Below are 13,920 nucleotides of genomic sequence, written 5' to 3'. Positions count from 1 at the left end.
CCCCATTGACCCTGCCTTGAGTGTGACAGGGGGCGGTGCCCCCATTCCCCAATCGGCCCTACCCTGAGCGTGACTGAGGGTGGCATCGCAACCTCCCGATCCACCCTGCTCTGTGCATGATGGGGCGGCGCCAACCTCCCAATCGGCCCTGCTCTGAGCCTGACCAGGGGCTGCACCTAGGGATTGGGCCTGCCCTCTGTCACCCGGGAGCGGGCCTAAGCCAGGCAGGGCGTTATCTCCCCGAGGGGGCCCCAGACTGCGAGAGGGCACAGGCCGGGCTGGGGGGACCCCCCCCCCCAGTGCACAAATTTTTGTGCACCGGGCCTCTAGTAATATATATTATATATATCATATTCTATTATACATCACATATTATATGTATGTGTATTATATATATTACACATCTTATATATGCGTATGATAATGAATGATATATATGGGGTGTATCACAGAGGTAGCATATATATTATATATAATATGACATAATTATATTACTATAAACATTATAGCCAGATAGGTTCTATAGTACAGAGAGGAGGATGAAGTATTGAGAGGGGTTGCTTTAGATAGCTGGTCAGGAAGGTAAATCAGAGATGGTAACATCTGAGCAGAGATCTGAAGCTGGAGGAAGAGGCAGGGACACTCCCAGCTGGGGGATAGTAGTTCCTCAAGCAGAGGAACGGGTGAGAACAAATATCACAAGGGAGGCAAGAGCTCAGACAACCGAGGAACAAACCTAAAGCCTGTTATGGGAGCACTAGGAACAAGAAGCCAAACCACATCGCGAAGGGCCTCCTAAGGCAAGAAAGAAAGTGAAGATTTTATTTCAAATGAGATAAGAAGTCACTGACAGGTGTTAAGCAACGGAGGGAGGGGGCAGTTATGACATTTCAGAAATCATTTCAGCTCTGGAAAATAAATTGGGAAGGGGTAGGCAAGAATGTGTTGTCAACTTGCACCTGCCACAAACAGCATAAAGTGATCTGTTCGATGCTTTTGAACGAGGAAAAAATATATAAGCATTCTCTTAAATTAGAGAATAGAAAAGGGAGAAAAAAAGTCTCGGGCTGAGATTTCATAGAGTTACAAAGGCCAAAGATTATTTGATTATCACTTAAGGTTCAGCATCAAGAGGCTCGTTTTCCCAGTCTTCCCAATTCTCATTTTCATTTGCCCCAAAAGAACAATGAACATCTTCAGTCACCTGCTGCATCAACCCCTTTGTCCTGTCTCATTCAGCAAAACACCTCCAGTGACCAAGGCTTCCCTTGGGCCCTCTGTCTCTGAAACATTACAGGAGGAAGAAGGTTCATGTGGAGCAAACTGCAGCCTCTGCTGACTAAGATGAGATTGAGCTCATGTGAGAGTCGTACCTCTATTTTTGGAACTTAGTCTGTTCTTTAGGTACCATCTTACTTTTTCCCATAACCCAGAGGCAATTTATATAGAAATTTAAAAGGAAGGTAATGTCTGTGTAGATGTTTTAAAAGACATCAATTCATTTGAAGTCTGAATATTTGGATTCACTACACTTTGTAGAGGGGTGTAGAATTCCAAAAGTATGTTATTTTCATAAGCTTGCTCCACCTCCCGCCCCCCTCCGCCCCCCAGCTCTGCAACCAGATGCACTGGCCCAAGAGCAGAAAGGCAGAAGCAGATCCGCCCCTCTCAGGACACCTGATCATCGCCTGGCTCCCAGTGATTTCATATCGTTTCATGGCTCTTATCTATGTTCTCTGGTAACTATACCTGAGGACTGCCTCAGCCAGGTTCACTTGTCATGTTTTATTGAAAGCAGTGGACTTCTAGCTTGTTAATCGTTACAGTTACTCACGAACTGGAGAAGAACCTAGGTCTCTAGGTATCTGGGGTAAGCTTTCCCTTGGAATCACACTTGACATCCTCTGGTGTAGAGTCCCAAGCACAGGATAGAGGCCTTCCGGCCTTCCTTCCTTCCTTCCTTCCTTCCTTCCTTCCTTCCTTCCTTCCTTCCTTCCTCCTTTCCTTTTTTCTTCCTTCCTTTTATAGTTTTGGTCTTCTAATTAATACCACACTCTCTCCCAGCCCCTAACATATAACCCCTGCAAATGAGTGTAAATAATAGTATATCTAAAGGTTAAAAAAAAAAGAAGAGCATATTAAATGTCTCAGAAAGTATCCCCTTTCCCTATAACCCAATCTATTATAGATAAAATATACTTTAAACTCCAAAGCTTCCAAACTCCAGTTCTCAGACTTGAAAGTGGCTTCATAATGATTTTATTTGGGAATAGAAGCCATATCTATCTGTTTTCTTTACTGAATCTGAAGTGTAGAGAAAATAAATTACAGGGAAATCAATTTCATTAAAGCCAGAGTGATTGAAGGAAAAACCCAGACACAGGTCAAAAAGACCCCAGAATCCAGAAAACAATGTTCCTTCCACATGACACCTACCCATGGCAGAGGGGCAAGAATAACCAAAAAGAAAAAAAAAGAGCTTAAAGGAGAGAAAACAAATCAACTGGCTGACATTAAGTCTCTATAGGACCTTTCCCTGTCTCAACATAAAAATGAAAAAGAAATTTCCCCTCTTTATGTCCATTTATCCTAGCAGTTCTCTCCTACTGGAGGTTGTTGACAAAAATTGGCATTCACTAAAAACAGAAACCTTAACATAGTGTGGCTAAAAGAGCATGATGAAAAACAACAGCCATTTCCATGTACTTAGTGTCTCAGATAAAACTTACTTATTCTTGTAAAGAATAAGAATGAGGAGTAGTAGTAGTAGTAGTAGTAGTAGTAGTAACCGCTAATATACAGGGTAGGGCAAAAGTAGGTTTACAGTTGTTTGTATGGAAAATAATACAATAATGAATAAATAATAATTAAATAATAAACTCTGTGTTTCATGTACTCACAACTGTAAACCTACTTTTGCCCTACCCTGAATGTTGATGGTCAATATTGTGTACTAAGAACTTGATCAGCATCAACTCGTTTTACTGCCTCTAGAACCTGGTGAGGTTAAGTATTATTAGTCCCGCTGTGAGGATGGGGAATTAAAAATAAACACACAATGGAGGCAAAGGATCGGGGGGGGGGGGGAGGGCGGGGGGCACATATGTAAGGCTTTAAAGATTTAAACCTAGGAAAAAAACACACAACTGAAACACAGACATTAAACTGAACCAAGACTTCATTAGTAGTAATAATAGCTACCATTTAATGAATCTTTGTTTCAAACAGCTGTGAGACCTCTGCATGTTAATTCCTTTAACCATCATCAAATCCCTGTAAGAAGAAAAATATTGTACTCTCATTTTACAGAGACTTGGGATCACAGGCTACACAGCTAGTAAATGATGGAGCCAGGTTTACACAGGTAGCGAATGATGGAGCCTGGTAGTGTTGATCTATACGTGTTTGACTTCAAATCTAGATCACTCTTAGCCATAGTACTATATTACTCCTCAAGTAGAATCATAGTTCAATTATAGATAATATCCATTGATCTGCTAAGGCCAGTCAAATTCACCCATTTGGATGGTACCCATAAATGACCAATTCTTTTTCTATTTACTATAACTAATAAATTCTGTTTCTATAATGTATTATTAATATAGTAAAACAGAGTCTTTGGTATGTATTAATGTAAGGCCTTAGGCTTATGTGTATTCTTCTTCCTGAATTTTCTTGTGTTTCTTTTAAATTAAGGTTAAAGTTTCACCCTCCCTCTGGTTATTTATTACTAAGGCAAAGTAATTTGTAGTCTGTCATCATGTATAATTTCCTCTTGAACAGATGGGTAACAAGACAAGCAGATAAATGTGAGCATTTCAAAACTGGAAAATACCAATTAAATCACCTGCTGCATGAGTACAATATAAATGCCATCGCCTTCGGCTAGGATACAAAGTAGTTTCTTTCCAACTGGTCTAGGGATGGGGAGTTAAATGCGGCAAGTTTGTATTTTCTGGAGCCCTTAAGCTAATGAAGAAACTTGAATGAGCATTTAAAATCTGTGCTTAGGGTTGCCTATCTGAAGATCTTTCCAGTCTGAAAAACAGGCCAATCAGACCTTAATTTTGATGCTGAATTCTATTAGAAAGAAGTCGATTTTGATTCTGGGAAAGACTTATAATCTCCAGCTTGAAAGACATTCAACAACTTAATTCATGACTTGAATGGTAATGTTAGTGTCACAATGGGTATAGATTATATTTCCCAGGAGTAGAAATATACAACTTCTTCAGTAAAATGAGCAATACAAGGTAGCTAATGATGTGAATTACTTCAGGCAACCATGGGGTTTTAGGCTGGCCTCTTTACAAGGCTGGCAGGACAGTGAAACTCCATGGCAGCCCCCTTGTGATGTAGAATTTCACAGCACGCCTTTGTGGTAGGAGTTATCAAATCTATTTTGTGTATTAAAAAAGTTGGGAGTCATCAGGTGAGTACCTGGTCCACACTGGTCAACGGGATCCAGGTCTTAGTGGAATCACGAGGGAAGCAGCATAAGTTTTAGACTTAACTTGAGTTCCCCTCTTCACACGCACACACTAAGTCATTTGAATGTAAAATCAATCAAGAGTCTTGACCTGTGTTGGTCAGCACAGCACTGCTAGTGCCTAGAAACATGCCTGATAATGGGAGGTGCTAAGTGAGTATTTGCTCCATTAACTAATCAGTCAAGTCAAGCTTATTCTGAAGATTAAATGAGGTATTATTATATTTAGATAATTCTGATTTCAAAGGAAATTAATATATTTCTGATCCTTTTGTAAGTGTAAACGGTCATTTCTTTAGAGAAAATTAATTTGTATTAGTTTTAAAATGTAAAATATATAATTTAAAAATAGGGTACTCATTTAACTTACATTTTTCTGAAAAGAACTCCCAGAGAAAGTAAATTATGCAAGTCTCTCAATATAAATCTGTTTTCCATTTAACAATTTCAATCATTTACATTCAAAAGGATAAAGAATGTCATGTGCTTACAGATATATATCTAAGACTGATAGTAATTTATGAAATTATAGAATCTTGAGTTGAACATGGCCTTGACTAGATAAACTCTAAATTTTGTGAAAACTCCAAATGGGAGAAGAGACAGCCAGAGATATAAAAGGATTGCCCAAACAACAGAGTCAATAGGGCAAAAGACTTCAACCTTCAAACAATTCCACCCCCACTTCCTCATGCAGGTCAGCTTCCAACACCATTACAGACACATGCTTTCCTTGTCTTTGGTAGGCTATTTTTTGTGAGATGGTGAGTCCAACCCAGTGACTCTGCTAGCATACTCCTAGAAAGGTTTCAGACTTTTCAACTATCAAAAATCATAGTACTTTAGGAATCTTATAAAATGTGAAATGTATAAGTAAATAAATAACTGACTTAAAAATAAATACCTGATAATATTTATTATGGAAAATAACGCCCCAAGTAGAATAACTATTAAAGAAATCTACAACTACTCATCTTACTATAGACCTGGTAGAACCCTCCCTAGGACCTGATGCAAAAGAAGAAATTTATATCTTCCTCAAAGTAAAAATCGGCATAACCCACTGGGAAAAGCACAAGATTAGGGCCCAGACAGACTTCACCTTATATCTCAGCTCCTCTACTAACAAATTCTGAGACAACCGAGCCACAACTCTAAAATAGGAAGGCTTATGTGCACATTGCAGACACATGTCTGAATTTGTTTTTTGATGTGTCTTAATTCCTTCAATTTCATAGAATGGTAGATATTTGGAGAATTTGTTTATATATAACTAGAGGCCCGGTTCACAAAAATTTGTGCACCGGGGGGGTCCCTCAGCCCAGCCTGCCCTCTCTCACATACTGGGAGCCCTCAGGGGATGTACTACTGATGGCTTAAAGATTAAATGAAATAGTGTTTGTAGAGTGACTGACTCATGATGGCACTCAATAAATGATGGTTGTGATGATGATAGAACAGAAAATTAAGGTCAATTCTCCACAGTGAGGCAAAGCACCATTAAAGCTGAAGAAAATAGGACCACCTAATAAAATAATAAATTACATATTGAAAGGAAAATAATCCACATTTGCTCAAATTGTCCAGTCTGACTGTTTCAAATTTTCTGGGGGAAGAGAGGAAAAGGAAAGATAACTGAAAGTAGTATAGGGTAGCTCTCAATTTGATTTTTCCACTGTAATGTACATGATAGATGGTGGTCATAGGTGTAACTCATTTTTCCATGCAACTTCAGGCAATAAAAATGATTCCATCTGTTTCTATCACACTCGAGGCAGGCTACTGCAACACTAGTGACCATGACATTTTTATTTAGATGGGCTGGAACCTGCCCTATCATTAATTATAAATATCTTGGGATACATCTCATAACTGATCAAGATTCAACCCTATCATTTTCAGAACTGAGTAGACTGTGGCCCAGAGGGATTAAATGACTGGCTCAGTCAGTGCCAACAGCTAATCTATGGCAAAGCAAGAACAAAATTGTATCAGGATCTTAAGGTACCATATTTCAGCTGCACAGTTAAAACCTAATGATTCCACGATGTCTGAATTTGTTTTTTGATGTGTCTTAATTCCTTCAATTTCATAGAATGGTAGATATTTGGAGAATTTGTTTATATATAATAGAGGCCCGGTTCACAAAAATTTGTGTGTGGGGGGGGGTCCCCTCAGCCCAGCCTGCCCCCTCTCACATACTGGGAGCCCTCAGGGGATGTCCTACTGATGGCTTAGGCCCGCTCCCTGCTCCCCTTGGGGAGCGGGCCTAAGCCACAGTCTGGTCTCCCTTTGTGGGAGGCAACCGGGCTGATCAGGGGAAGGCACCAGCCCCATCACCCCGCTGCTGCAGCCACTGCCAGTCACCGCAGCCACCAAGGGGTTTTCATCAACACGGACTCCAGTCCCTTCACCATGAAAAAATGACAACTTTCTTTAGGCATTTTCAAGATGTGTCTTTCACAGGATATAACATTTCTTTCTTTTTTTTTTATCCTCACCTGAGGATATGTTTCCATTGATTTTTAGAGAATGTGGAAGAGAAAGGGAAAGACAGAGAGAAACATCAGAGTGAGAGGAACACTTTGACTGGTTGCCTCCTGCATGAGCCCTGACCTGGGCCCAGGCCAGGGAGGAGCCTGCAACCTAGGTACATGCCCTTTGTCAGAATTGAACCCAGACCCTGCGGTGGGCAGGCCGAGGCATTATCCACTGAGCCAAATCAGCTAGGGCAGGATATGACATTTCTTAGCCCTCCAGCAGCAGACCTTCCTTTTTTTCTCCAGGGGTGTGGTGAAAAACCCTAGACTACCTTATTGGATTCTTATTACCCAAGTTCCTAAGAATATTACCAGTGGCATACAGGGAGCTTAGCCAATGAGCGGTCAGAAAAGGTGTTTCTTCTGTAGTTCACACCAATTGCCAGCTTGGCCCCTGCCCAGTCCTAACACCTGTGGCCGAGGCATTAGGTCTGGGCAGGGGACCCCCAGCTCCCTGCAATTGCCGACTCCACCCCTGCCCAGGCCTAATTCCTGTGGCCGAGGCATTAGGCCTGGGGAGGGGACCCCTCAGCTCTGATCGCAGGCTCTGATCGCCGCTGGGTGCCTACATATGCAAATTAACCGCCATCTTTGTTGGGTTAATTTGCATACTCATCCAATTGGCTGGTGGGCGTAGTGAAGGGATGGTCAATTTGCATTTTTGTCTATTATTAGGTAAGCTTTTACTCAACACATATTTATTAAGGACAAACATGTTCTAGGTAGGCTTGGTGATCCAGGAGTGAATAAAAAAAAAATCTCTACTTTCCTTTCTTGCAGAAGAAATGAACACAAGTAAAATAAAACAAAATTATATTAAACATTCAATCAAAAGACAGTATTTTAGATCATTGTACATAAATGTTGAGGGAAATTGCCAAAACCGGTTTGGCTCAGTGGATAGAGCGTCGGCCTGCGGACTGAAGGGTCCCAGGTTCGATTCCGGTCAAGGGCATGTACCTGGGTTGCGGGCACATCTCCAGTGGGAGATGTGCAGGAGGCAGCTGGTCGATGTTTCTCTCTCATCGATGTTTCTAACTCTCTATCTCTCTCCCTTCCTCTCTGTAAAAAATCAATAAAATATATTTAAAAAAAAAATGTTGAGGGAAATAAAGCAAGAAAGGGATGGTACAGAAATATGTTGGAGGGAGTGCAATTAATAAGCTGATATGTTTTAATTCATTGCCATTTGATAACGCGAGATTGAGGGCGGGGAATAGTAACTCCGAAAGGGTGCGCAATCATGTCAGTGAGGCATCCAGCAACTGTGCTATCTCCCTGTGGAGGCCCCATTTTAATAATGCAATGCCACATTTACCCAGCAGGAAAACCGAGGCCCGGGAGAAAATTGGGTCCTAGTCCAAACCTTTAGAAACCAGAATATGGCAAGATTGTGCTCAAAACTGGTTTTAAAAATAGTATCCCTGCCCTAGCTGGTTTTGCTCAGTGGATAGAGCATCAGCCTGGGAACTGAGGGATCCTGGGTTTAATTCCAGTCAAGGGCACCTGCCTGGGTTGTGGGCTCCATCCCCAGTAAGGGGGCATGCAGGAGGCAGCCAATCAATGGTTCTCTCTCATCACTGATGTTTCTATCTCTCTCCCCCTCTCCCTTCCTCTCTGAAGTCAATAAAAATATATTTTAAAAAAATGGCATCCCTTTTTCTTTATATTCTTTGTTTTTAAAAATAATTTATTATTATATTTACAATATTTTAAATTTTTTATTTGCCTTTATTATAAGCCTAGAGCATTGTTCTAAATAGGTTTTTATTTAAGTATATTCTCCTGCCTTCCTGTACACTGTGAATACTGTATAAAAATGAAGGCATAATATGATATTCAGATAGCAAGTTCTTGGATGATTATTGCTTATTCTACTTCAGAGGTTTGAAAATGGGGCTCTAAGATTTCTTCATTCATTTTAGACATTCATTTTGATTATTGTCTAACATGAGAGTATATATATTTTTCAATGTCAGGTTCATTTCCCAAGTAAAATCTCTGCCTTCCCATGATATGACTCAATGTCCTTGTGCACAACACTGACTTTCCTGTGCAGGAGAAAGAACAAGGTCAGAAGGGGACTATTTTGGTGGAAAGGGAGAGTGGGATCTCCAGTGCTGTGATGGGTAAGTACTAGTAAGTCTTCACAGTGAGCAAAAAAGATGTAAAACGCAGGTTTATTTGTTTGTTTTCTTGTTTTTAATCTTTCCCACTAAGAAAGGCATCTGGTAAGCTTATGAGACATTTATCTAGGCCAACCTCCCATCTGAGATCTGTCGAGCACTTACTTTCAATTGCTTTGATTTTATTTTCCCATGGGACACAAGCAGCTTTGAAGTTCTCAAAATCACGGAGAAATTTGACCCATTTCTGAAAAGGAAGTGAAGAACATCAAGAAAGCCCAACCTCTTGTTTGTCAAGATGTTCATCCCCAGCCCCATCCCCATCCCCATCCCCAAATCTCACAAAACACTGAGCTTGGAAAGAGCTCTCTGGCACAATATGTTGCTGTTTGTAAAATAAATAAATAAATAAATAAACAGGGGAAACAGTACTTGCCTTCCTGTTCTCCACTCTTCTCCAGACCAATTTACTACAAAAATGTTCACAGATCCCTGTTTACAGAATATATGCTTAAAAATACCTGTTTATTCTGCCAGACATAAGAGAGCAGGGACTGATTTTGCATCTAATAAGGTGATGGGCAAATGGTATTGATTAATCAAATAAATATTCATCACATGAAGAAATTAATGAAATGTGAGTAAGACTTAGATCCTGTCTTGAAGGTCTTCTGGGTCTATTAGTATATACTGTATATTTCAATACAGGATGATAAGTACTGTGACATGGGACACTTCGCTTTGGTAGAGGTAGAGCAGTCAGCTAAATGGAAAGCTATGGTGTCATAGGAATGGGAAGAAGAAAAAAAAGCCATGAATTTGTTTTAATAAAAGAACTTCCTTCCACTTTACTCCATAATGTTGGGCCATCCAGAGGATCGCTTGGAAGAATGGGGACAGATAACTTTGCATGTGTGTACATTAAGCTGGATAATGTGTGAGTTGCACAGGCACATAAATCCTACATAACAGTATGAGGCAAGTCTGAAGTTCAAAGATTACCTAAATGAAAAACATCCCAAATGTCCATCTATAATAGAATGGATAAATAAATTGCAGTCTCTTCATACAATGGAATATAACATGTCAATAAAAATGAACTATAATTCCCGTAACATGGATGTATCTCATGAACATAACATTGCATCAAAAAAAGCCAGAAACAAAAGCATAAATACTATATGATTTCATTTACTTACACTGTAAAAACAACAAAACTAACCAATGAGATTATATATATATATATCTCAAAAAATATATTATATATTATATTTAAGATATATGAACTTTATTCACAAAACATCTTTATGGAAATATATTTAGCTTATTTGTAAAGAGGGGATAATAGTACCATGTACCAAACTTGCTGTGATAATTAAATTTAAATATAACTTTATAGAAGGATTTAATTCAGTGCTTGGCATATAGTAAATACTAAATAAATGTTAGCTTCTCTTCTATATTTTCCAAATATCCATATTTCATTGGTATATCATTTGCATTTCTTATTTACTATCCAATTCACAGTTTATGCTCATGGTAGAGAAGAGCTATATATATGGTTTTGCTACTTGTAGACATTTTGAGAAAGAAATGTTGACCCTGAACCTCTTAACTACCAGGTAATGAAAATCAAAGGGGCAGTCTTTTACTTTGGGGAGTGATAAAATTACACAAGTAAATCTTTTGCCATGAATCAATGTTTCTGAACTTAGTTTTCAATTTAACTCCTCTAAGGGGCCTTTTTGGATTTTTTTCTGAATCACCCCTCCAAGTTCTAATACCACAGATATAGTGTATATGTACTGTGTATGTATATGTGATTTAAACATATAAAGTGTACTCTTTTTCCTCTTTCTCAGAACATAATCAATTTTCTCCCCTTTACAAGTCAATATGGCCTCCATTGAGAATATATAGCATCAACCAAACTGAGTTATGAAAATACTTACCTTGGCCATCATCATCTTAAATGCAAACCACCGCTTTCCTTTTCCTTTCCCAAGAGCTCCTTCATTCTCACTCACAAATTTTTTTGCTTCCCTAAGAAAAGAAAACAAAACAAAATAAGGGGTGGGTGGGGGTGAATGGAGATTAATAGAATATAGAGGTAGTGAACATTTAATTTTATTAATTTTTCAATCTTATTTCTTCCAAACCCTTAACAAGTGAATCTAAGCTGTATTTCATAACCTAGGGACTTGTAATGGATATTTGAGATTTTTAAATTTTGGCCAGTAAGAATAAGATATTTTAGTCTAGCTTATTTATCAGCTGAAGTCATTGAAAAGTAAGGAATTTATACTGAATGTCAAAATAAAGAACCCAAGCTCTTCTCATTTCTACCACATATAAAATTGAATCTGAACTTTATTTCAGATTTTGGCAGTCAGGATGTTTATTTTAAAATACTTTCTTTCCTTCTTTTTTAAGGATTATTTAAAAAAAATAGGGCAGAGAGTTTAAGACAAACTGACATGCAACATACTTATTGACCTGGTATTTAATCTTGTAAAAGAAATTACGAGTTAAAACAGAAAAATCACATTATGTAAAGCAATGTGACTGAGGGAAGAGGAAAATAGAAAGGAATCCTCAACACATGACTTAGCCCTGCATTTAGAAAGGGCTTCAAATTCATATTTTACCATAATTTTCAAATATTTATTTACAGTAGTTATATTAGTATATTTGTTAAAAAACATCAAAATGGGTAATATAAACATGCTAGAGGCCCGGTGCACAGATTCGTGCACTGGTGAGGTCCCTCAGCCTGGCCTGAGGGGATTAGGCTGAAACCAGTTCTCCAACATCCCCCAAGGGGTCCCAGATTGCAAGAGGGTGCAGGCCAGACCGAGGGTCCCCACTGGTGCATGATCGGGGCTGGGGAGTGACCGCGGGAGGTCTCCAGGGAATGTCCAGTCCATCTCGCCCAGGCCTGATCCACCAGACCCCAGCAGCAAGCTAACCTACTAGTTGGATTGTCTGCCCCCTGGTGGTCAGTGCACATCATAGCAACTGGTCAAACGGTCGAACAAACAGTCGGACACTTAGCATTTTAGGCTTTTATTATATAGTATTAAAAATGTACACTATTTGTAACTTTGGTCAATTTTGTTATTGTTGTTTATTTGATATATGAAAAATCTTTATAAAGTAGAGGTGGGCCAGGCTTGTTTTGACATCACAGGGGCCATAGAAAACCCAAGAGATAAGCCAAACCTGGACTGTGATCATACAGGTGCAATGCTGTTGTCAGCTGGATGGCCCCTGGAATATGCAGCTTTACAGATAAGACCATTCAACACGTGATTATAAATAAACTTACTAACAAACAAAATAAATCTTGAAAAATAGGAAAAGTCGGTGAAGGATTATTTGTAAGGTGTTCTTAGCGCTGAACTCATGATTTTATGATACCCAGTGATCAAAACACAACACACAGCCACTGACACAGTCGATAACTAGACAGTGGTGCTATACTGCTCACGTATGCCTTTGCACCACCCACATTCTGCCATTAAACACACAAGCACAACGAGAAGATTCTCTGCAGCCATCACCCTCCCACCCCCTGCCCCAGACCAATTCCTTGATGGCATGGACAGTATCTTCAACTGTAGCTCCCACAGCGTTGACCACCACTTTGACTATAGGAGGTGCTCAATAAACCTAACCCTCCTGCAAATAGAGCTGAATAGCATAACTCAGGGTAGATATCTATATATAGACAGGGGAGTACGTAATAATCATATTTTCCAACATCAATTAATGCTTGAAAACAAAGTCATTCTAGGCTTTGGGATTATACTCTTCCTCATTAGTCTTCTCAAAAACTTCATAGGGGAGCCTCCTAGAAATGGAGAGAAGTTACTAGACTGGCCTTGTTGTCAAACACCCTGACATTTGACATGACCTCTGGGATGTGAAGAGTCATTGGAAATGGTTTCTAAAACATTCTACACGTTCTAAAACATTCAATAGAGCCACATCAAAAAGAATAAACTAAGTTCTCGTGGCTGGGTTTTAGATTTATGCAATCAAGAAAACACATCACATTTAAGCATTACCTATCTATCATAGAGATGATAAGACAGGAGTGTAGCACCTAGCAGACATTTATAAAATGTTGAACTGATCTAAACTCAAAATCAGGTAACGATTCTAACTCAGCCTCTGAGATTTGTCTCTGTCACCTTGGCCACATTTTTGATGCTCTCTGTGCACACATTCATCAGTCCTGCTTCTCACAAGAAAGCACACTTGCCCAAGACTCACAGAGACCTGAGCAAGTTCTGGCACAGGTCCCTTTAGTTATTGTGTGGCCTCTAACAGGTCAGAATTCCCCAGCAAACAGATAAACATCAGGCAACTGCTTCCCTCCCTGCTTGCCAGGATGGTGGCAAGAATAAGGTAAGATCACAGATGTGAACGTTTTGAAGGGTTTATTACACAGTCAATCCTACAGTAATGTTTGTTTTGAAACTGCAGATTTGTTCTAGTATGAATGATAGATTATGGAACAATTTGAGCGTAACACAAAATTTTGTTTGCTTATATGTGATTTTATCTACCAAAAAAAAAAAAAACCACTGAGAGAATGTCGAAAATTGCATCCAGCTAAACCTAGCAGTGTAAGAATAAACAAAATGCACACACCTCATCTACCAGCTCCCTGACTGTACCATCTAATTTAGCAAAACCACATCCATTCACAGCTGGTGCTACACTGACCCTCCTTCCACACTTTACAGTAACACAAATT

At 39.4% G+C, this 13,920-nt stretch overlaps 1 protein-coding gene across 1 annotated transcript in view; it reads right to left on the bottom strand.

The window, feature by feature from the left end:
• The window catches only part of TMC1 (transmembrane channel like 1), a 235,628-nt gene that overhangs the window by 55,406 nt on the left and 166,302 nt on the right, over nucleotides 1-13,920 (bottom strand). The window contains exons 8-9 of the mRNA XM_023752328.1: nucleotides 11,108-11,198; nucleotides 9,321-9,402 (exon numbers count right to left, since the gene is read on the bottom strand). Of these exons, the coding sequence (XP_023608096.1) occupies nucleotides 9,321-9,402; nucleotides 11,108-11,198 (173 nt within the window). The remainder of the gene's footprint in view (nucleotides 1-9,320; nucleotides 9,403-11,107; nucleotides 11,199-13,920) is intronic.

The sequence above is a fragment of the Myotis lucifugus genome, unplaced genomic scaffold (genome assembly GCF_000147115.1).
Source record: "Myotis lucifugus unplaced genomic scaffold, Myoluc2.0 scaffold_31, whole genome shotgun sequence".
NCBI lineage: Eukaryota > Metazoa > Chordata > Mammalia > Chiroptera > Vespertilionidae > Myotis > Myotis lucifugus.
Note: the sequence above shows the minus strand (reverse complement) of the source record. Positions and strands in the feature narration are given on the sequence as shown.